This window comes from Rhynchophorus ferrugineus, unplaced genomic scaffold (genome assembly GCF_030347505.1).
Source record: "Rhynchophorus ferrugineus isolate W39M unplaced genomic scaffold, kcgeb_rfMv2 rfM2, whole genome shotgun sequence".
In the NCBI taxonomy this organism is placed as follows: domain Eukaryota; kingdom Metazoa; phylum Arthropoda; class Insecta; order Coleoptera; family Curculionidae; genus Rhynchophorus; species Rhynchophorus ferrugineus.
In genome coordinates this window covers 75,704,300-75,730,596 of record NW_027472581.1, presented here as the reverse complement: position 1 = coordinate 75,730,596, position 26,297 = coordinate 75,704,300, and the positions used below count along the sequence as shown (strand labels likewise).

The 26,297-nt window shown below is 31.5% G+C and overlaps 1 protein-coding gene across 2 annotated transcripts in view; it reads right to left on the bottom strand.

Annotated features, from left to right (window-relative positions):
* Nucleotides 1-1,564: 1,564 nt before the first annotated feature.
* LOC143190510 (uncharacterized) overlaps nucleotides 1,565-26,297 on the bottom strand; it is an 84,679-nt gene continuing 59,946 nt past the window's right edge. For both annotated transcript variants that reach the window (XM_076394837.1, XM_076394839.1), the window contains exons 6-7: nucleotides 8,037-8,179; nucleotides 1,565-1,953 (exon numbers count right to left, since the gene is read on the bottom strand). In XM_076394837.1, the coding sequence (XP_076250952.1) occupies nucleotides 1,641-1,953; nucleotides 8,037-8,179 (456 nt within the window). In that variant the 3' untranslated portion in view covers nucleotides 1,565-1,640. The remainder of the gene's footprint in view (nucleotides 1,954-8,036; nucleotides 8,180-26,297) is intronic.

Genomic DNA, 26,297 nt, shown 5'->3' with positions numbered 1-26,297 from the left:
TTTAAGATAACTGCGTGATCTATTGAAATCAAATTGGACATTTTGTTCTGTTGTTATTGTTGCTTTAACCATTATTGAATTAACAGATCGTGTAAAATGAATCTAATTAATTTTTTACTTCATATGAAGTTGTAGTTCTGCTACAGGAATTAGAAAATCATTCTCAGTATACAGTATTAACATACTCACCCCTAATTAGTAATCATAATAGATTTGCAGTTATGGTTCATTTCATACTGACATTAGATTCGTGATGACTTTTTGATACAAAATTATTATCTAGGGTTATATCTCAGTACAATAGTCAATGCTGTTTTCGAACATGGTTATTCTGAAAATGAAACGACGGTTTACATCTTTATAGTTATTGTTTCTTTTAAATAGCAGTTGTTGGGAGATCCTATGGGTTTGCTGCACTACATATTTTCTTTCTATAACTTCTAAATCATAATTATTTAATTAAATCCATGTTCCACGAAACCAGCCTACAAAACATTGAATTTTAAATATTATTCAATATTGAAAATATAACTTTTTCTGATTTTTTTTTCTATACTGTACTACTATACTATACATTTCCAAAATTTTTACAGCTGTTCAATGGTTAGTTTCTGAAAAAACAAATACGAATTTAAATTTAGGTTTTAGTTAATTTTTTAATAATTAAAAAACTTGTCAGTGACCATTTCTATTTTATGTTATTATTTACTAGGGTTTAAGTAATTCATATATATAACTTGACTAATGTTATCACTTTTTTAGTACTATAATTTTATTTATATTTTATATAATGATGTTTTATAGTCCAGTGGCATATGTAGGTGAACCATAGGTACATATATGTTGAAAAAAACACAGAGTGATTGTTAACCCATACAATTTTTTATTTTTATCCTGTAGCACGAAATATTTTGTAAAATTTCTGAGCAGATGGTATCTTTTAATTTTGGAATTGTTGGATGATTAATGACTAAGATCAGTAGGATGCAATAATTGGCAACATATGAGATTTTTTTGTAAAGCATATAATGACAATAAAGCAAAATCTGTAGAATTTCTAAAAGATCTGTTTTTAATCCTCTAAAACTAAACTCTTTAAAGTGAACCTGAAACCATTCACCCAAAACCTGAAGATTTTCACAGAAAATCTGAAGAGCTTGTGTCTATAGTCTAGAATTCCGCCATATTTCAGAATAATGGATTACATGACATTGTTTCTAGGGTGCTATATATTTGATAATGTAATTTCTCAAAGTTCCACAAACTATTGTTTGTGGAATTTTTGACAATGAAAGATGTCTTTGGATGTTTTGGATATGTTTCTTTCCTATTTATGAATTTCTAAAGTCAATAGACTGGTTGAATAGCGAAACATATTTATAAAGAAAAACTTAATGGTGCTTTCATTAAGGCTTTTTCATAGTATCTCACATAATCCATTTAAAGAATGAAGATGTGGATAAATATATTTCAGTATCCAAATTATTCAGAAAACCTGTGAACTGGAATGACCAACGTAAAAACCATTTAAATATTTAGTTTTATATATCATCATTGATCAATAAAATGATTACACTGTCTTTATTAAAAGGAATACAAAAAATGTTAACATGATACAAATTAATGGCAAGTCACAATGGCTAATGTATATCAAAATAAACTGGTAGAACAACGCGAGAGATCTTATGTATGGTGGATAACGACATCAAAGCGAAATCTTTCGTATTCCTGAGCCAGTTCATCTTCTTTTCTTCAGTGAGTTCCTGAGCGATTTCATTCATTTCCAGGGTCAGTTCGTTATTGATTTCCTTCAGGTTCTGACAGGACTCAATGTAGTCATTCAGTTCCATTTCTAAATGTTCGATCTTGATGGATATGTCCGATTTTTCTTCGTTCAGCGACTGTAATTCTTTGGAGAGCGAGTTATTCATCTCTGTTTGATTCTTCAATTCACTATTAAATTAGTTATATTAGTCGTCAGTGTTAGATAATAAAAATGACTGTACTTTTAGACAGCTTTTCTGTATTCTGATTCTGATTTTACTTTCAACGCTGATCTATTAAATCTATTTTTTCTCTATCATAAATTTGAGTTGACCACCGAGCAGTATTTACAGGCAATGGACAAAATAATATGAACACATGACATACACAATATTTATTTATTAATAAAGTATTGAGCCACAATTTGTTTTTGAAAACCACTGCAATTTCGTTACGTGAAGTAACGGAATGTATTTGTAGAGTATCTGAATAGTTTTTAAACGGAATGTTGCCCTATTTTTGTACTTATACATCGGTCATTACTTTAGTGATTTTGGCGGAGGAAATCTCCTTACTCTCAGCTCCAAAACTCCTCATTACGATCGAATTATCTTGAGGTCTGGCGATTGTGCTGGCCCCGGAGGATGTTGATTATATTCTGATGTTCCTCAAACTAAGACTCTTTGGATTTTTTTGGCTGTGTCTTTGGGCATTGTCATCTTGGAACATGGTAGGACTGTAGGACGGATCGTAGGCTTCTTTTGAGATTCTCCAAACAAAAACGATTATTATTATACCACATTTTCACAATCATCAAATGTACAGGATTTATGCTCGTTGCATCAGTTCTTTCGCAGCTTAGCTTTCGTTTTTTCTATAAAAGGTTTTCAATCGTACTTCCATGAATGTTAGCTTTGTGGAACTCCCGCCGTACTATTTTTTATCAAAATTATTACTTAAGGTAAGTATTACTTAAGGAAGTATTGAGTTCTGCTGTCACTTTTGGCCCTGTAGTTTTGTTTTGAATTATGTACACTAATGCATTCCATCAATGATATTTTACCATGTATTGCGTATGTTGTCATTACCGTGAATACTGTCGGTCGTGAAACGTTAATTAATTTAACCGATCGCTTGATTCTATCGTCGCAAAACAAAGCGTATCATACATTGAAATATAACCTATAAGACTTGGCATATAAACTAACCGATTACAGATAATCTAACGTACTATATGATTGGCTCGTTCTGAGCATACGCATTCTAATCTATATAGTCTATTCGAAATAACAGTGAACTCACGTTATTATGATGTTGAATGTATTGCTTATCGCATTTTGTAAATTCGTTTTAAAATCAGATATTTTCCCTCTCATTTTGGTGCTTTACTTATTTTGATAAATTTTAAATCGCTGTTTATTATTAATCGGATTGAAAATACTGAAGCCATTGGATAGTCAGAGTCAGAACACAGAAAAATATCTAATCAATTACTCCGAGACAATATTTGCATTAGATCATTTTATTTAGAATTATAGAGAGAAAAAACCTAATACCAACACAACAGTTTGAGTTTATTAACAAGCACTCAACAACCAGGTCCACAGAATAACAGATGTTATTCAAAAATCCTACGAAAGTAAAAAAGTATGCTCAGCTATATTCTTAGATGTAGCACAAGCTTTCGATAAGGTTTTGCATGAAGGCCTTGTTCATAAACTACAGAAAATGCTACCAAAACAACACACCGAACTATTAAAATCATACATACAGAATATTTAGAGTCAAACAAGAAGAAGCTTACTCTACAATAAAAGAAGCTAAAGCAGGTGTACGACAAGGAAGTGTACTGGGGCCAATGCTTTATCTACTCTACACTTGTGATATACCACAAATGGAGAATATTACGATGGCTACATTTGCTGATGATACTGCGTTTATAGCTACCGGAGACAATAGTGAAGAAGCCTCACGAAAATTACAACAGGCAAGTGACAATATAAATAATTGGACACAAGCTTGGAAAATAAGAATTAATGGAAGTAAATCTGTACATGTGCAGTTCACCTATAAACAGACCGTACAAGCACCAATAACATTAGATAATGCTATCATTCCATATAGCAACAACGCTAAATATATCGGATTGAATCTAGATGCAAAACTTCGCTGGAAGGAACATATAAAGAAGAAAAAAAAGAACTGGAATTGAAATATAGGAAACTGTACTGGCTAATTGGAAGAAAATGGCAATTATCAGTACATAATAAATTGCTATTATATAAGCAAATACTGAAACCTATAAAGACATATGGAGTTCAATTGGGGATGTTCTGCAAAGAGTAACATAAATAATATACAAGTTTTTCAGAACAAAGTCCTGAGAGGACTTGTGGACTTGTGTTGTGGACACACCCAAATTCTATAGGACTGATTACCTACATCGAGACCTTCAGATACCTACAGTCTTATGAGAATATTGAACTATTGCAGCTTTTGCATACCACCAGAACAGGATACATACTTAAAAGAATCAAACCATCTGATCTTATGTAGTGTTGTGTAATGAGGTGCATGTAATAAAAAATACAGCAGTGACATGTATAAACATTATTTCACCAGAGACTGAGAGAGGGCCGATGGGTCCTCCTAGTTATATACCTAGATTCAAGTTATCATAAAGACAAATTGTAGGTTAGACGCAAACGACTAGTAACAATGTTATAATTAAATTAAAAAAAATATATTCAGATTGGAATTTTGTTATATGTTAAAGCCAAAATTTACGTTATGTGAGTTCACTATTTTCTTGAATGGAGCGTACATCACGTTGTGTTTATTATATGCTAATTCTATGGTTATGTATTTGTAGGCTTATTAGTGTTTGTTTGTTTGTCACAAAAACATAATAAAACACTATTTTTATTCTGTATTGGTGACAGAGGAAATTAAAAAATTATAGCGATACTTAGCTTATGAAATTTAATTTATGAATATACGTTTATGCCAGTAAGTATCTGTTAGTATACTATAGATTAATGATACAAACTTCATTCAGAAACGTAACTAAAATTAAAAATATTAATAAAAATTATCAAATATTCGATGTTCCAATGTGACAACATCAACAAAATTACCAGAATATGGTAATTTTCAAAGCTCACGTAATGACAGAATACAAAATGCAACTAGTTGTCTAACACTTTTTCATAAAGTATGTTATATTTTTTCAATACCCCAGATAAAAGCCTTTATTTATATTGTTACTTTTTATTTATATTATTTTCCACTGTTTAGTGGAGGTATATTAATAAATTTGAGAAATTTGAGCATTAAACAATGATTTGAGTTTTTCAATTCTATTAATTCTTGCAAAATATTGATCGCATTATGATTAATTGTTTTTCAAGAGGAAAATTGGTTAAATTTATTTCTCAACGAAATACATAACCAAACATAACAACTTTTGGTCAAACATAACCAAACTAAATTGAAATGTTATTAATTGTATTTAAGTGCGCTTGCGCTCAACTAGCCAATCATGTTACATAGAAAAAAATAGAAATTTCACGCTATAGGCGACCTTGGAGAAATGGTTTGTTTAGTTCAATCAACGATAGCGCTGCGATCGCAGATTGTGATTGGCTAGTTTAAATTCCTGGTGCCGCCACTAACATGGAACGTGGTTGGTCGATAAAAGTCAGCATTTTCTATGGGCGTCCATTTTTAAATTTGTTGTTTGAAGATTTTGGTTTTTGTTTAGATCAAGAAATCTTCGTTTTACGTTGTGCATATTTTCTGTTTTACATTAATTATTATGGAGTTATAATATAAAAATTGATGACAATGCGTTAGTGTGACGTCAATATATCAACGTCATGGTGTCTGTCACGGACATTTTAGTGAAAAATTTAGAATTACCCTTCCTTCACGAACAGGTATTAGGGTAAATGCATATCCAAAATTGTTTTTATCAGGTACATATAAAATTATCTATCTACTACATGTCTGTTTATATATTGTTTGATTACAGAAAATCAAAACCTACTTATGAAGATGTTAGTAGTAACAAAATTCAATTAATCTACCAAGTTGTTCGTATGCTCTCAGTGTGATGTCTCTACATAAAGAAGCCTTACAAGAAGGTAATAATTAAGATAACTGGATAATTAGTATTAATAAATACTACTTTTAATTGTAAAATAACCCTAAAATATTTGTAATATTTTAACTTTTTAGAACAATGAGTGTTCAATAATTTTATAGTAGAGCTATTGTATATTTGAATTTCATTGCCTTGTTAAGAAAATATTTGTTACGGTGCCATCAATTAAAAATTAAATTGCTACTTTTAGGGGATTTATTACCTTAAAGAAATCTATTTTGTCTAAATTTACAAATAACTACATTTGTTTAACAAATTTTAACCAAGATTGCTTAAAGAATTTTGTTGGATCTATTAGAGCTCATGGAGGTAGAAATAGCCTCCTTCACCTAGTATGTTCTAAATCTTTAAAAGGGCACATCATCACTTCAATTTTTTCATATCATTCTTCCGGAGAAAATTGTGAAGAAGATGAACATGCTAGATAACTTATATTCTTTTTAACGGGAGATCTAGTACCACTTGAGGTTGTTAAATCACCAGTTGAGTCTATATTTTCAGTTCCAGAGAACTTTGCTCTGAGAAAAACAAGAGTCTAATATTGTATTTTAGTCTTATTTCAGGCTATTTAACAAAACTTCTGAAAAAGAGACAACATGCAATATCTGTCTACATTCTATATTAAGTAGTTCCACAGATTGAATACTCTTAAAAATAATTAAATATCTTTAAAAAACACATAAATTTTTAGTGTTTCAACTGTCCAATCCATAATGATTTTCAAGACCAAATTTTAAAAGTTATTATTAGGTGTGATTGTATTTTTGGTTTAATGGAGTTAATGCAATATCAACAGGGAAGGATTTAAAGTTTACCTTCAATATATCAAGATAAGTTAGAACTCTAATAGATCCCATAAAATTGATGGCACTAAACAAATATGGGAAGGCGTTATAGAAGAATTATAGATATTTTGTGTTTGCCTAGAATAGAGTTCATAATTTTTTTTTGATTTTTGTTTATATATATTTATAAGTTAGAACTCTAATAGATCCCATAAAATTGATGGCACTAAACAAATATGGGAAGGCGTTATAGAAGAATTATAGATATTTTAATTTTGCCTAGAATAGAGTTCATATTTTTTTTGCTTTTTGTTTATATATGTTTACATTATTTACACTTATGTATATTTGTATAGGATTTTATTTTAATAAATTAATTTTAAAAATTAAATTTGATTTTCATTTCAATACTATTGGCCAGTAAATGTGACGTCACAAAGTAATCAGGCGAAATGGCAGACCAATCAAAGCAAAGTATTTTCCTTGCAGGTTTCTACATAACTATTTTAAACTAACCGATCAAATTCACGTTGTCAGCGCCGCCAATGATTGAACTAAGCAAAACTTTGCCCCACTACTTACCGTTGGAGTTGCACACTTCTGATTGTAACTTGTTCATTTCCTTGTAGTGTATTATTTACATGGAAGCAGTGTTGCCAACATGCAACAACATAGAAGTACTATGTTGCATGGTGTTGATATTATTTTATCTATCCCCTGTATATGACTATTTATGGGATTTTTTAAAAGATACGGTACATCATTTTTCAAAGTAATCAGAAAATCGATTAACAAATATTTGAAAAAGTTACAAAAAATAAAAAAGGAATTCGTATAAAGTTTCCTAAATTTACATGCTCTACATTTTCTAAATCAGATTAAGGATAATTGATGTTAAGAGGGTATCTCTTTTTAATTATACAGGATAAACAACTACAAGGTTGCCTATTGTTAACTTGAAATAGAAAATCCCATAAATCTCGAATTTACCTACGCTACAATAACTTTTCGTTTAGCTTACACGCAAAGCGATCTCTTGACACTCGCCAATTATTGGCCCGATTTTTAAGCTATCGGGAACAGAGAGAGCAATATTTATTTTTCTTTCCAAATACCGACCAGGATCTGTATACAAAACATATTGTTCTCGATATAAATTAGTGGTGAGAAATTTCTCCTTCACTACGAACACCAGGACGGGCTCAAAACATAAATAATTATTTCGTCTGGCGAATATCCAAAAGCTATTACTGTGGCGCATTTATGACTTCGCACATCAACTACTACGCAACGAGCAGGAAGAGAAAGAATTCGGAAAGAACCTTTTCAGTTGCGCGCATTTCTTTTCTTTTATCTGGTAGCTGGACTCGAGGACCTGAAGGTTCTTCTGTAAGTTCTGAATGATGATCTCTAGATGTACGATTAATTCTTTTTGTGATGTGATTTCTTGTTGTTGACGGTTTAACTGCAACAAAAATAACATAAATAGATTTTACGGAAGGGACAATTCAAGAGAAATTGTTATTATATATATATATATATATATATATATATATTACCTAATATGTAGTTGAATATATAGATATAAACTAGCGTTGGGAACTTTCGACTGAAATTGACTATCGACTGTTTTTTTTTTTGGGTCGTGTACTTTTAGTTACTATTTTCGGTTCTACTAGTTTCATTCCAGTGATTTTTAAGATTCTGGCTCTGTCGTCCTAGCCGCGATCTTGACAAAAATGTGCCAAATTTATGGTTATATAGATTTATATGCAATATCTATAGTTTTATGATTTTTTTGGTAGTTCGCTTGTAAATCACAATATATTATATATTAATATAGCAGCATTTTGGAACGCTATTTTTCAAGATTATTAATGTAATAGGACAAAAATATTAAAATTGTGAATGATAAATGGTAAAATACTTTGACTGTTTTTATGGCAATAATAGGTTTTATTTTATTGATTTTCTATCTAACCCTCTCGATTTCTGTTCAAACCTTTTGATTGTCAAAATATATTTCCTAAATACTAGAAAAAAATTTAGATTCCAAAGGTTACAGAGTCTATTTTAAAAGACTTAAAGAAGTTTTTACAGTAGCAGTTAAATTTCGTAAAAAAATATTAACAGTAAAGAGGTGATGAATTAACAGTAAAGAGGTATTAAAAAAAAAGAAGAAAATAATGATGATCGCGACAATTTTTGGTTAAGATTTATTTTATCAGCAAGTAAGACAGAGAAATCTTTTTTATAACCTGTTTTTATTATTTTATAACTTTTCCCTAGAAGGATGCATTCAGCGAAACGTTCTATGGTTTGAGAATATTTTGTAAGGAAATCCTCAACTTCTGCTATCTGCAATTAGATGTCATCAATAAAAATAATCTATATTTTTAGATCCTCGATTTCTCGAAAAGTAGTAGTAGTAGGAAAAGTAGTATTTGGTACTACAAATAATATTGAGGCAATACAAGAAATGATCACTAAAGAGATATCTTCCATTCTAACTTCAAAAAATACAAATACAGCTCTGCAATTCGAAATTCAAGACACAAATACTGACGAAGAATGTGTCACATATGAAGACATTTTGATAAAAAAACTTGGTAAAATAAAATAAATAATTACACCAGGTGCTACAACAATTTTACAAATTAAGCAGAATTTGGAAATGCCACTTATTGGGAGTTTAGAAAACCCATTAGATTTTTGGCAAGCTCATAAAATAATATTACTTGAATTATATTAGTTACATGAATTATATTCGAAACGAGTCTTTTTTTCAAAATCTGGCCAAATTATTAATGATTGAAGAAATCGTATCACGGACAAAAGCTAAACATGTTTATATTTTTGAATAGTTATTAAAACTATTTCCGTTCAATAATAAATATATTTATTTTATTTAAAAAGCCTCTGGTAGTTATTATGCGATCATTTTTAGTTATGTCATGGATTTGTTTTTTTTTATATGATATGTTTAATTTTTATTTAGTATTTATGGTTATTGTACATCTTTAGTTTTTAGGTTCTGTTTAAGTTGTATTGTATATCTATATTTATTACAATATGTTATTTAAAAATAGCATTAACATATTAAAATACGATAAAATATTTGGGACGTCATTATTCCATTCCTTTTTACAGATCAACAGAACATTCAAATATAAAAGTAATTCCTTTAAAATCAAATGATTCATTGCATGTTAATAGTATTCAGTAATTATTTCTTTTCTATTCTTTTTTAAAAATAATAATTTTAAAATAAACTGCTCTAAAGAATTATCACCATCCTCTCCTCTGTTACAATTTAAACAGGAAGGAATTCGTACATCATCGTTTGATATCATAAATATAAAAAAAACAGTCGAACCGTGCATTTGACTAAAAATAGTAATTACTATTTTCAGTCGTTAGTTCTTTGACTATCGACTGTTTCGACTGTTTTCAGTCAATAGTTCCCAACTCTAGTATAAACTATAATTAATAGATATCTGGTATAGATGAACAAATATTGTACAATATATCGAACATGTGTTTATTTTCTTAGTGAAGCTTCAACTTTGCCCTTTTATTGTGAATATACCGAATTAAAAGGTTTAATCTCATTTACACTTGGACAACTGAAACATCTTTAACTATTCCTTTCGTAAATTACATTACCTTTCAGAGTTAATTTTACGTCTTATGCATCTATTATGACTATTTATTCAAGACTTGTAACAAAAGAGGTATAATAATAAAACAGTTGTAATCAGTTGTTAATAATCTTGGTACACCAAATGGTTTAGTAGTAGTCCGCTTCAGTGTCGATATGGATGGCTCTCCTAAAGTAGCTAAGAGATCCCCTTTCGTCGCCAGTTACAATACGTCATAGAAAACTCGTCTTTTTTCCTTGACAAGCAATGATATTGAAATATTTCGAATTAGGGATTTCGGTTAATTAGTGTGGTAGGCAATTTTCTTCTTTTGGGTCTTTCCCATCATAGGTGAATGCCTAGAAACAGTGGATTCGGTAACTACTAAGGTGTCCGAAAATTTTTATAGAGTCTGAGCTCGGTTTTCTTTCAATAAATCTTGCAATTTTTTCTTTCAACTTTTTTTAATTTCCTGATTCTTTGTCATTCGACACCAAAATCGCCATTATCTATTCATTCTTACCCGTTTTTATTACTATATTTTAAATAATTGAACCCAATGACGTCAATTAGGATATGAAGGAACAGTATCGTCATACGTTTCTAGTAATGTTTGATTGGCTTCGACAGTAGATTTCTTCAAATCAAACAGACGAAATGAATGTGGAAAATGCAATGCAATGAGCGTTACATGATTAGTGTCTACAGAAACTAAATAATACAATAATACTGAGTTGAAAACTACTAGAGAAATATCTAAACCACCGAATTTAAAAGTTAGATTAGGTTGTCTACATTGATACTTCGCCTTTTAACCAATAGGAATCGCTGATAAAAATACATGTAAGTACGTATGTAATTATCCAACTCTGTTAATTGTTCAAACTAATCACACTATAACATATTTTAACAACCACATTCGTACTTTTCTAAAAGTACAGGTCTAGAGCTGCAAACATTAAGTATTTTTTAAGTGAAATGAAAACGCAAACAACAATTTTAAGGATTTTTAAAAAAATAAAAAGTTCAGATCTTAATCAATTAAGATGCTGCTATCGTTTGTTCTTCGAAGAAATAAAAAAACAATTTGAAATACTCAATAATATTAAATGGAAACTGTTAATTTATATATAAATATAAAAATCGATAGATCGTTTAACAATTATTTACATTGATACGTCGCTTTTTAATCAATATGTATTGCTGATCAATATACATGCACGCACCTATAAGAATATATAAAACTCAGGTCTTAAAATAAGTACAATTACAATTTAACATATTATCAAGTGTTCCAGTTGAGGACGTAAATTAGGTGAAACAATGGTATAAAATAAAATTTTATATAATAGTGTCTTTATATAATTTCTCCCTTATATGCAAAATCCACTGTGACGATTTTTGATAACAGTTAATTATTTTTACCGGTAGTAGTAATCGGTCTGGCGTTCACTAGATCATACACTATCAGTTTCAATGGCAAAATATATCCAATAATGCGATGATAGTTGATAAATGATAACAAAGCCTGTATTTTTTCATCTCTTTCAACGATTTTATCGTGATTTCACTACTATACAATTGTGCTTTTGCGTTTAAAACAGGACATTCCATAAAAAGGACGTGGACAAACACAAAATGTGTATGTGTATAAATAATTTTTTTATAATAAATTAAATAAAATATATGACAAAATCCTGTATTAATTAACAGTATGTTATTAATCAATTCTTATGACACTCACGCTGTATATTTTCATGGGTATTCTATTTTAGGGAAAGCGAAAGCTATATAAAGAGTTTTTTTTTAATAGAAAACGTTGTTAATAAATAAATACAGTAAAACATAGAATAAATAACTGCATTAAGTAGCTACTGCTATTTAGTATTCATGTTGGTAATAGTGGTAATGTACATGTAAATTGCAAATATGAAAATTTGAAATCATCGATTTCAAAATAAAATGTATAATTCTAATGATACTAATATGCAAAACTACTGGCTGAAGCGAGTTTTACTAAAAATATGTATGTGTATTTTCTCCGACCTTAATTGAAAATTGCCTCTTTCGGTTCTATATTATAACATATTTATTATATGTATACAGTTTACAAACATGATTCTGTATTTTTAAAGTAGGTTACTAAGTACCAACGGTAGTGTGATAAAAAATATGCCTTTACATTTAAATCACACAGCCATTTTCAAATTGGGTTAATTTTAGGTTGATTGAAAATTAGCTGACATCTTAGTTTTAGGGCCATAGCGTCAGTAACTAATACGGTTTGCTAACAGATGTCGATTTTTAACACAAATGGAATATTCATTAAAAAAATTGAATTAAGTTGGTTTACAAAAACATTCAAACGCGCCTCTTTTCTTTTTAAGCAAAACCACTCAATTATTTCGGTAAAGAACGCATCATAATAATTTTTGACTATCAAAACAGCACCAAGTGTACCGTTATGTTGGCAAACGATCTTCATTACAAATTTGTCGATAAATCAATATAATATAAAATGATAATATCGGAATAGATGTATCAGGCCAAAAATCAAATCAAACTTTCAACAAGAAATGTTATTTGAACGTCATACATTGTTATACGCTCGAAGAGGTCTGAATTTTGAGGAACATATATTTCTATAATAGTCTTTTTGACATAGTATGAGTTCCTCAAGACCTATTTATCAATTATTGAACTCACACAATTATATCCCCTTGATTTAGTACCGTTCCACTTCCAGCCATTCCCTAAACTAAAAAAAAAAACAATTTGAAAACATCGTTTTGAGTAGCATCAAACTGAACCAAAGAAAAGAAGAAGAGTCCAATCTCTAATCCGCAAATTTCGTGGTGGTTTAAATTAGAGGAAATAACGATTATTGAATCGAATACAGCGACTGTTGATATTATATATTGAGCGAAATCTTAACATATCTTAACTTTATTATTGCAGTGTTCACAATAATAATTTTTATAGAGCCCATCTGGGTATCCATTGGCCACCCTTTCCGTTTATTTGTTTTTTTAACAGTAATATTTTCCTTAGGATTTATTGTTAATAATATATGGAGTAGCGATACAATTTTTGCCATTTCACCCAGAACTATCGAAAAATATTGCTAAATTTTCTCGCTTCGGATGCCAGGAAATCGTCTGATTTATTCTTTTATGCAACAAACTAAAACTCAAACAACAATGTTTATCTTAACTAATTTCAATAAACAGGTTTGAAAATCAAATATCTTATTTACCTTACCTAGCATTGCAACACATGTAGAAATTAAAGTATAGTTAAATATTTAATTTTCTGATATTGATGCCTCGTTAAATTTTAAATTACTTCTTATTTGTTTCTATTTTCAAAAATAAATAATTTTTCATATAGATTTTTTGGGCTAGAGACCCTAGCGGTCATACGCAGAGCAAAGAGTCTCATTACAATCTGATCAACGGTTTAACTTTATATATTATAGTGATAATACTTGGATCAGGAACGATAAAAGGCGGATGTTTCCTCTAAACATCTAAAAAGTATTTAATCCATTGCCTCGACTCTCTTAAAATTTCATTTCAAATGGATCTACCATTGGAAAAATGTACTGTTTGGGAAGTAAAACGAACAATTATTAAAGAAATTAATGCTAAAACGTACCATCCTACAAGAACTTCCAAAAAGTGCTTGAAGTTAATAACATTTATATGTAATGCCACGTTATGTCTAAACTAAGTCTCTAGCACTTGGAAAGTGACTCAGATCATTATGATTCTCAAACCAGGGAAAAAATCATCTCTCCAATTCTCAACCTCCCCCTGTATAATATACAAAATTTTCGAGGTACTATACATAAAGATATTGGAAATAATCAGAGGAGAAGGAAATATATAAATCTTAGAGCATCAATTTTGGTTGCGTAACAATCACGGAACAATAGAGCAAGTTCACAGATTGATCAACCAAATAAATACAAAATTAAATTATAATATTTTCGATAAGCTCTAGCATACTTAGATTCAAGTTAAATCAGCAGCATCATTTGCAGCTACTAAAATCATATCCCAACAAATAGACATTTTGTTGCGAAACAGAGCAAAGTATACATTCAATTACATATATTCGGGTGTTCCGCAGGACAGTGTCCTTGGTCCATTGTTATACCTCCTGTGTACAACTAACCTACCTACCACAAGAACCAATACTATAGTAGCATATGCTGATGATACGGCGATTTATCATCTCACTGGGATCCAATATCAACCACAAGGAACCGCAAAACTTTATCTCAACAAAATCTATTTGTGATTGATGGTGTCATCTATGGTGTACCAAGCTGAATGAGACATGACGTTCGATTCATTCATCGAAGTACGATTTGTCCTTAATAATCATAAACTCACGCGCAAGCAGATCATTTTAAATATTTGGTTAATTGGATAATTTAATACATCTGAATCGATGCTTAACTTGGAAGGAACATATATTAATAAAGGGTAAACAATTTGGGCTTAAATTGGCCAGATATATTGGCTTATAGGGCATAAATATAAATTATACTTCAATAAAAAGTTATTGCCATATAAGTAAATTTTTAGGCTTATCTGGACGGATGGCATCGAATTGTGAGGTACTACTAGTAAATTCAACATTACCACACTTCAGACGTTCCAAAATGAAGTGTAGCAAACTTGATCAGCGCACTTGAACCTATAATGAGTGTAATCTAAAGTGCCGGTATAAAGTATTCTGAAGGAGTGTCAGTGCACCTAAATGATGCTAAATCGTGAAGTGAATAGCTGAAGAATAGAATGAAGTGAAGGAGTGATATGAAGTCATAGAATAGTTTTTAGAATAACATAGGATAGTCATTAGATTAAGACTAGTTTATAAGCTTGTACAGATCACTTACTGAAGCGATCTTCTATAGCCCATTCTTGTTGGGCATTGGGTAGATTGTGGAATGCTAAGAGAATAATAAAAAAATAGTTATGTATTAAGTAGTACCCCTTGTAAGCATAACCATGTAAGCGCAGAGTTAAATCTAAAACATAAAAACCTGTTTTAAAAAGAATGCGAATCAACATCTCATGTTAGCGTGCTAAAACTCTATTTTGGTGCATTTTTACCTGGTTTTGATGACGATAGTTGTTTGTACCAACATGTTAATGCAAAGTTAAAATTCTGCCGAAGATAATATCTTTTGTGAATTTTAGCTTATGTGCGTGAACTGCCTATTATAATTTTCAATATTGCTAATTTGGACTTGAACTGGCAGGATACTAAATATATAACATCAGACTAAAATTCATTCATTTCCTGCCACTACTGTGAAAATGTCTACGTAGGACAAACCAATAGAAGAATAGGAAAAATGAAGAAACATCAATTCAAGAAACAAGACTGGCTTAACAAAGTATTTTGACAACACAAAAGCAATAGCTATTGTGATGTATATGTTAAATCAAGAAGGATCATAAGAAACGCTACTGAGATCGAGAAACGTCCCAAGAGTCTTGAAAACCCATCAGAAAATTTTGGAAATCAGCGCTACAAAGTGCAGTCCATACAGCATAAGTTAAGCGCACAGACATGTGACTACACTCGAGTATAGACGCCGCCGACGGCAATGCAAGAAACCAAGCAAAGCCTTTCAAAATATAAGCAATCGTCTTCCATTGGAAGCGGGACATCCAGATCTCCAAACTGATAATTGTGAAAAGTCCCCATTCCTTGGCTACAGAAGATCACGTATCTCGGTTTACACTTCGATTGACGATTCAAGTGCTCAGTGCAATTCCAACAAGATATATGTAAAGGTAATGGTGTTGCTTTTCTTATCTATCACCTAATATGCAGGAAAAACAGGCCTTCGCTGCATCTAAAATATTGCTGTACAAAGCTCTAATTAGATCCGTCCTACTAAACGGGTCCCCAGTTTGGTCTTTATCTCACTAGTTCTGCTAAAATATCTGCAGGTGAAACAAAAAAACATGATGTAGATGATTCTGAAGGCCCCCTGGTCCATGAGGAACACTGAGGAATACGCTAATCCACACAGGTACCCCACAGGTGGTCGATTTTCTTTCTAATATATAAGCGAAGTTTATGAAAGACCCCGAGCAAGTCGACGACAATTTAGTCCGCTAACTCCCAGCAAGATTTCCTCCAAGACAAGACACAGTGGGGGTATGAGTGTATATGTAAAAAACCAGTGCATTGATTAAAGATAAATGAACAAAGAAGTGACTTAAAAAACTCAATATAAGTTTATATATATATATAGTATATATTTTAAGTTAAGTCTGTTTAGATATAAATTTTAAAATAAGGGTCCTAGCACTGGCAAAAATAAGTAAAAGATATGTTCAATATCACATAACGTGTGATGTCAAGCATTTGTGTGTTGTGCTGCTTAAAGTTTAATAAATACCTGTAAGGACGAAAACTGGCTAATAGAAAACCACTGAATAATAAATTGCAGGGAACCAGTTCAGTTCGTATAATGGTGTAGCGACCTTGAGCATGTCGAATTTTACATCGTGGAATAACGGCCTACAAAATACCCAGAAATATAATCCCAGATGTTGAACACGGGCGGGGTGCCAACTGGAACCCGACAACGAATAGCTGGCGGCAACCCCGAGACGTTTATCTGGGATATTATTGAAGGGTATTTCGGTCATTCAGTGCTCAACCCTCGTTTGGTTTAGACGTGCCACCATCGACTGCCCAAGCCTCGTCAACAGGTAACTCCGCTGCCATCCGTTTCATTATTTGTATTTTTTATATTGCTTTTATATTGTCAATAAATAACGGTCACATCATGTAAACACCACTGTTTCATTTCGTTTTACCTCCATTCACCGAGCCACATCATTAGACCCTAAAATGGGAAGTAGAACAAAACATGAATGTTTTGAATTCTGGATAGTATTGGTCGGCCAAAATATCTCTAATACTATTTTTTTTTAGTTATTAAGTTTAGTAAGTTGAAGTATTCCGCAAAATTATGCATCCTTACAAAATTGAATTAGTGCGAGTTGTAAAGGAAAATGATTATATTCCAATAACTTGCGCTGAAAGTTTCTTCTTTGCAGCATAAATTAAATAAAGTAATGTTCAGAGATTTTGAGGGTTTAGAGAACGATAGCTACCGCGCAATATTGCTTCCCAACGTGATTTTGCAGAACGCAGTGTTCTTGTCGTAGTTTTTCGCCTAAAGTCACGGTGAGTGCTTACAAATTGAAGTCATGTGGACTACATGAGAATTAAATCCTTTTATTAAAATTCCTCACTACATTTTTTAATTAAAGTAAATTTTCCGTGAGTCTTTCTTCTTTTTAGATACATCTTCTCAGTTACTTTTTACCAGCCATCTGGTAGATAAACATTACCATTTCAGATTCGAATTCGTCTTCCGAATCAGATTCAGAAATAAGTTCTAGTTCAGTCGTTATTAGTGCAGGATCAATTGCCATTGTACGAAGTCTACTGCTCTGTACAGCTTTACTGCGAAGCGAGAACTGCAATCGTATTTTCTGAATTACCGTAACGTATGTGACTACGGATTAGTCACAAAGCAGCTCCAGAAGCTAGGTACCGATGGCAGTCACTGAGGTACCAGAATTGCCAACGTCTTGTCGTCGAAGAAAATAAGCTACCACGTCGCAGAACAATCGGTCCTCCCACAGCGTCGATTACTGGAGCCCTGTCCGAAAAATAGCTTGTTTTCAACGTCGTCGACGGACCACATTCAAGTACCAAAGCGACGATGAAGCAACGGTATCTGTAGGACCGGAAGATATCAACAGCCGTACCAGATCGCAACCGTACCAACCACAACCGTTTCGATTTATCATATGTTTCAAAGCCGTTTTGTTTTGTTTTGTTTGATATATCAGTATTTTGTATTTGATTTTTTTTTCATACATTTTTGTATTTTTATTTGTTTATAATAATTGTATGTAAAATTCTGACAGGGGAGTACTGTAGCAACCTTGAGGCATGTCGAATTTTACATAGTGAAATAACGGTCTACAAAATACCCAGAAATATAATCCCAGATGTTGAACACGGGTGGGTGCCAGCAGCGCCAACTACAACCCGATAACGAATAGCTGGCAACCCCGAGACGTTTATCTGGGATGTTATTGAAGGGTATTTCCAATCATTCAGTAACCGACAATCGTGTGGTTTAGACGTGCCACCATCGACTACCCAAGCCTCGTCTCCAGCTAACACCGCTGCCATCCGTTTTATCTATTTTGTATTTTCTACATTTTTTTATATTGCCAATAAATAACGTTCACATAATGTAAACACCACTGTTTCATTTCGTTTTGCCTCCATTCACCGAGCCATATCAGTTTACCTTAAAATATTATACTGATTTTTCTCATTAAAGACCTATTTAAAGTGAAAAAATGACCAGAATACAAGCAAGCACCTAATAAATACGCAATTACTACACAAAACATTTGTTTTATTTGTCAGGCTATCAAATTTGAACTTCCCTACTGGACACGCTGTAGATGTACGTAAAAGAAACATTAACAGAAGAGCCGGAAACCAAATTTGGTTTTTGATAGGAACATGCTTTGTCGCTTTATTGTCTTCATACGTTGACCAGTTGAACGTGAAAAGGTAAATGTATTTCGTGAGTAATTTCACATCTCCAGCTTACATGTGTCTGTCGGTAATGTTTTTCAATCGTTACTCGGAAATAAATGTTGTTTGTTATAGTTTTGGCCTTGATGGTTATTTTTATGCAGTTTATGTTTGAACATTCTATATAGCATTCGAAGTATTATCACGTAATTATGTTTTAATATTATATATGTATTTACTTATAGTTGTTACAAATTAATTTAATGTCATATTAGATTTAGTACAGGTTTTGATTTATTTATAACAGTTTAATCTGCTATTGAAACTAACAATTTCTATCATTATTTTAAACTATTTTTTATTTAGGGAACTTCATATAGCTTGAAGAACAGGTAGTTTTTTGCATGTTTTTTTTCAAAGTGAACTTATTTATATACATTTTAAACATTTTCTATAATCGGCGATATTCCGTTCCGTTTTTGGTAGAAACCTTAATTCCGCAAACGTAAGGCTTTGATATTTCCCAGCGAAAAACTGAACCAAGAGATTTCCATAAATATTTTTTGAAGCCAATTTTATACCATTAAGAGAGTTTTACAAAAATCGGAACAGCCGGCTTCATTGCCGCAGCGGTCAAGGCGACAGGACAGTCCTCCTACTGTTATAATAGTCGCTAGGGCATAAATGTACTTTATATTTCTGTAATTGTAAATGTCTTTATAGGCAACAGTGGAACATCCGACAAAGAATAACCATCCTAAGTCCAGTCCAGATAAAATCTCGTTTGTAAAAATGAGACTTTAAAATATTAAAAAAATTTTTATAGAAATACTGATTGAATAGGGCAAGTTTTGGGCTATACAGTGGATTTATCAAAAATTTTCTTTTCTCAATTAATAAAAGATATGTAGCCTTCTTTTTGATCAGCTCTTGACACTCATTTAATAAATTCTTGCTTCAATTATGTTGTTTACAGTAAAGAGTGGAATTAAGATTTGCCCAGGTTTAAACAGCTCATGATGAACAGTTCCTCTCCACACTCACCAAAACTTTTAACTATTTGTAAAGTTTCTCCAAGCTTCAACCATAACCTTTCTTGCCCGTTATTTAAATACAACATACGCTTTTCATCGAGAGATATTTCACACTTTCATTTCATATACTTCACAAATGATAATTCATAATGATAAAAACTGTTTTGTAGTCGATGGTGGGTTCTGTAACGATTTTGTTGAGAGAAATATGCCGATCCACTTCAATATTTGAAATTATTTCATATTAACGATTTTTTCAACAACTAATCGGGAGCTAGGTTAAGGGCAAGGGCTAAATTCTTCTTTAACAAATCGAAATTTCAGGAGCGATAACAAATAAACCCGACACTAGAGCTGACTTAAGCAGTCATCATCTTAAATACTCAACAATTTTCTATGAACTTTCGCGGCATTTCTCTTATTCGAAATTAAAAAGGCCAAATATGACAAAAAATAGTTTCTGGAATCTTTTTTGAATTTTTTATTGTGCTTTTAACTAATGAATGACTCTACCTTAATACAACGTGGGGCAAAAGTTCCGCTAGCATTTTTATTGCCTATAACTTTCCTCAAAGAAAGGATAAGTAAGTTAGGATTTCATAAAAAGTTTATTTGGTCTTTAATTTTTTTTTGGTTATGATTGAAGAATTATATTGGCTAAATGGTGACCGCGATTCGCTATGCAATTTTCGGCTCTTTTTAAGGTATTTTTCATGCCATCTTGCAACATTTGAGATTGAATTTCTTCAATTTCGTGACGAATATTGTCTTTAAGATGTTAAATCGTTTGAGACTTATTCACATAAACTTTTGATTTTAAAAAAACCCAAAATAAAAAGTCTGGTGCTGTTAAATCCGGAGATGCTGGCCATGTTAAATCGCCACTTTGCGAAATTAGTCTTCTTCCGCGGAAAAACGTCATTCAATAATTGAATTGTTGAACGAGCTGTGTGTGCTGTGGCCCCATCTTGCTGAAACCACATGTCTTCTGGTCCTTGCTCTTCCATTTCAGGCACAAGAAAATTTCTTCATCATGAATCATGTCTTGGTACCGTTCAGCAGTAACAGTAACTGCAACACCTTGATCATTTTCAAAAATTTAGGGACCAATGATACTTCCAGCATGAATACCACACCATACCGTTCTTCTTACTAGATGCAATGATGTTTCGTGCATTAAGTGAGGCTGTTCCCCGAAACCGACTGTTCTGTTTATTTAAGTGGCCACTGAGCAGAAAATGGGTTTCATCGCTCATTATCATTTTAGACGAAAACTCTTCAATTTCACCAAACAGCCTTAGGATTGCATTAATGTACTTAACGCGTTGATCAGGATCTCTAGATAGCAATTTTTGGACTAATTGTATTTTGTACGGCAACATTTTCAAATCAGTTTTCAAAATTCGCCTTAAACCGCGTGCAGAAATTTGCAACTGGGAACCACGTCTTCGAATTGATGTTTCTGGAGACTCTGCAACACTCTCGTGTACCAGAGCCACATTTTGAGCGTTACGAGGTGTTCGTTGTCTTCTAGAACGAGGCCTATCTACTCTCGAACCGTACTCTCGAAAATTTGCATGTAAACGATAAATTGTAGTTTTGTAAAGCACTGGACGATTAGGATATTTTTGACTCAATTTTCGCTGAGTGGCAATAATGGAACGATTATTTTCAATAAATATTGTCACTATTTCTGTTCGTTCTTGTGGCGTATATTTATACATAATAAAAATTCTACACAACACAATGGTTAAAGCGAAACTGAACTATACGTCACATAACCAAGATGGCGCGTAATCAAAATGATAGCGGGATTTTTGGCTTACCTGTTATTCAGAACGTTTTAACGATTATTTTGATCCAAACGCATCATAGTATGGTTTAATTGAATATGCTTAATTATTAAATATATGGTATTAAAGCCTTTTCAGGTTAACCAAAATTAATTTTTCCACAACTTTAGATCATTTTTTCATGGCCGCGACATTGATAAAAATGTACTCAAATTATGCGTACATAGATTTATTTGTAACGATTACTCTTTTAAAATAAGTAAATACTTTAATGATTAAAGCATTTACTTTATTTAAAAAAGCTCTAGTAGTTATTGTGCGATCATTTTTAATTATGTTATGGATTAGCTTTTTTTCTATACGTATATGCTTAATTTTTATATAGTATTTATGGTTATTATGCATCTTCAGTTTTTAGGTTTTGTTTAAGTTCTATTGTATTGTCTATATTTATTATAGTATATTATTTGAAAATACCAATTAACATATTAACATACGATAAAACATTTGTGGGGTATTATTCCATTCCATTGAAAAATTCCATTCCTTTTTACAGATCCACGGAACATTATAAAATAAATATAAAAGTAATTCTGCTTCGTTTAAAACGAAATTATTAATTGCATGTTAATAGTATTCAGTAATTATTTTCTCCTTTTCTTTTTAAAGTTAGTACGTGAAGGAATATATATATATATATATATATATATATATATATATATATATATATATATATATATATATATATATTCGTAAAATTCGAAAGGGTTCGTACATCTTCGTCTGACATTACGAATTTAAAAAATAGTCGAACCGTGTATTTGACTGAAAATAGTAATTATTTTCAGTTTTTTAGACTAGTAGTAACCAGCTAGTATTTTGACTACAGACTATTCCAACTGTTTTGCGACTATCGACTGTTTCGACTGTTTTCAGTCGATAGTTCCCAATGCTACTTTTTTATTTAATCAAAAGAAAAAAGCCCCTGAAAATCGTCGTTTGATGATGGAGGTTTACGGTGAGTATGCTCCATAAACCATAAGAACATGTGAAGCATAATTTTGATTTAATTATCGTGATGATTTCAGTGCTCAATGCTCAACTGAAGGAATTATTCAATGAGGACTCAAAGGACACAAACCCAAAAACAATTGGCAATAAAGTTCAATGTGTATCGAGTAGCAATTTGTGAACGATTACAAGCGATGAGAAAGATCCAATAGACGGAAATGTACATAAATTGAGCGAAAGACAATTAGAAAATCGAAAAATCTTCAATGAAATATTGTTTTAAAGGTATGATAGGAAGTCATTTTTGCATCGAATAGTAATGCGTGATGAAAAATGGATTTATTTCGAAAATACCAAGAGAAAAATATCATGTTTATCGTCGAGCGAAGCCGACCCATCTAGGCTTCGAGATCATGCTCTGTATCTGGTGGAACCATATTGGTGTCTTTTAACCTAATGTGTTGACATATTTTCTATAACAAAAAAAAGGGAAGGAAATAACGACACACCTGGTACGCGTATTTATTTTAGGTGGTTATTCCATAGAATATCTAAAATATAACAAGGTTGTTTTGGACTACTCAATAATTAAATAAATATACTATTATCGTTAATCGATTAACGTTAAAACTCGTCTGTATCTTTCGGTAAAAAGTAAAAAGTTAGTTTCAATGATAACACTGCATGAATTGTTCAGAAATTATAATTTATTTGCAGAACATATATGTGGGTCTATAAAAGATATACAACAAAAACCTAATTTAAGAACAAGGATACACTTTATTATTAGGTGTATTTAGGTGTCGTTAATGCATGCTAATGCTTGTCATTCTAATATTTCGCAATACTTTAATTTGATACGTGTGACAATAGCTGATTAGTTTTGGTTTATAATAGTATCTCTCTGTTAGGGATGCCGAAAATACACATCGATTACAAAAGTATATAGCCGATATATTTCGATATTTTTTCAAAAAAAATTAATTAATTATATATAAACTGCTTAAATTGGTACATCATTTACCGGAAGTATATTTAAAAAAAATTCAAAGATAAAGAATTGGACATTTTCTATTTTGATACTAAATACAAACAGTATGTGACACTATCAAGAAAAAAACCAAAATGAAGAAATAATGCTTGCCACTTTTTATCTATTAATTATTTACAATAGCTAGTAGCTGTTATATTAAATGAAATGACTAGTTAGTTAGGGACTGCAACGTTTCACAGTAATAAACTAATTAGGGTGTAATCCATCAGATATCCTGAAGGACCTTATTTAAGTGGATTTATGGACTTTTTACATTTGGCGTTCTTTTAAAGATTAGTTTTTGCTTGATTGAAAAATCCTTTTTTGTTGCTGAGTAATTAGTGAGTTGTGTTTACAACGCAGGAGGAAATCGTCTCTCAAGCCTTTAATTTTTTCTTCATCTATAGCACATCCTTTGAGGAAGCTAGATGACGATGATTTCAAAATAGCTCAAGATGCACTAAAACATTTGTATCAATAATTACATATTTTGTAACACACAAGGTCGTCACCATAACACACTGATCCAAGACGATCAGTAATAGTTTTCAATAAAAAATTGATTTTTGAGAATACATTTTCTTGTCTCCTTCTCATATTTATATATTTTTTAATAATTGACCAAATTAATATGTAAATAAAGATTAAAAAACCAGAGCTAAAAACTATTCATAGAGCTTCATGAATTGTTAGTATAGAGGAAAGCATAGAAAACATTCTAACACGAAGGGCAGCAAAACCATTGTTAACCAGTGTTAACTTATTAGTGTTCATTCACTTATTAGTCAAATTATTCATATTCATTATTCAGGATAGACCGACAAGATAGACATAGACAAACATATTTTAACAAATATATTAATTCCGTTCAGTATCAAGCAGTAGCAATATAGTTCGCGGAAATGAAACTGATGTTCTCTAATTTAGTATCCTAACAGTGTAGTGGTTTTCTAAAAGACCTGCTTCATTTGACGAAAATCGTTTTCAAGTCATGCTAGAGGGAAGTAAATCTGTCGTTTAAGCTGGACGTTCAAATATTTTTGAGCTATGAGGATGATTTATGTGCCGAAGAGTTGAGCTGACACCATTTCTTGCCTATTGCCATGATTTAGGATTTTAGTGGTGGATTCAAGATCCAGAAAATCAGTAATGAAACGACCCACAAAACATTTTAATGTTTTTCATTACGTCACACTCGAAAATGTATTTACTCCCATTGTGCATACAGCTTGCTGTTAGTTTAAAAAATTTAAACTAAATGAATAGTCCTAACCATAAACTAAATGAACTAAATGAAGCTCCACAAACCTACTGAATAATTAATAAAAATTATAAATTATTTTATTATTTTTAAAGGATTTAAAAATTACTGCGTTACTATGCTTTAAATATCATCGGCTACATTTGTAATCAACTTTATGTTGAAGCCTCACTGACACTTTACTTTTTGGTATGTGTCATTTCGTCGAAGTGTGAATAATATTTTTTTCAGTGTGTTGAAATCGTCTGAATTGGTAGCGAATAAATTGCATTTGCATTTTACTTTTTTACTTTATTTTGAAGAAAAAGGCAGCTGAAACTCATCGAATGCTGTGTGAAGCTTATGGTCATCATGCAACATGTAAATACTGGTTTAAATGTTTTAAAAGTGGTGGTTTTGATAGTCAAGAGTATTTTGGACTGGCAAAAAATTTGAAGAACATGATTTGAAGGTATGACTCGATGATGGTATGTGGAAAAAGCAAGAAAAATATGCAGAATTGTTAGAAGTAACACAATAAACCATTTCCAATCGCTTGAAGAGCATGGGAATGGTTTAAAAGCTTAAATATTTTGTCCTGTAGGAAGTGAAATCAAGAGATCGGAAGGTTTGAAGAATGAAATCAGAAAATCGGATAAGTTTTTTGCATCGTATTGTTACTGGTAATAAAAAGTTGACTTATTACGATAATGCATTCATCAACATCTTTCCAGTGATACTTATCCATGGCTCAAATTAATGCGCTGTATTTGATGGGAACAGCAAGGTGTGATACTATGGACTGCTAATACCTAATGAAACCATCAATGGTTTTCGCTACTAACTACAATTATTAAACTGAAAAAATACTTGGAAACATTAAAATGGGAGTGCTGCCCCTGGCGTATTCTCCAGAACTTGCGGAGTGCTTCATTTCTTATGAAGATACCAATAAAATGGCTGGATTTGCGGACAGCCTTAAAAAATGTTGCTTTTACGAAAAATTCACGAAAATCTAATTCTACAAAAAACAATACCACGGTTTCTTTAACACTCTGGGTAATAAATTAATTGCGGGAGGAGACTACAATGCAAAACATGTAATGTGGGGATTAATGACAGGAAAAGGCAGAGAATTGGTCAAAGCAATGAAGGCACATAACTTACATCATATCTCTACTGGTGAGTCAGCATATAGGCCGTCAGATAAAATTCCCCACACCA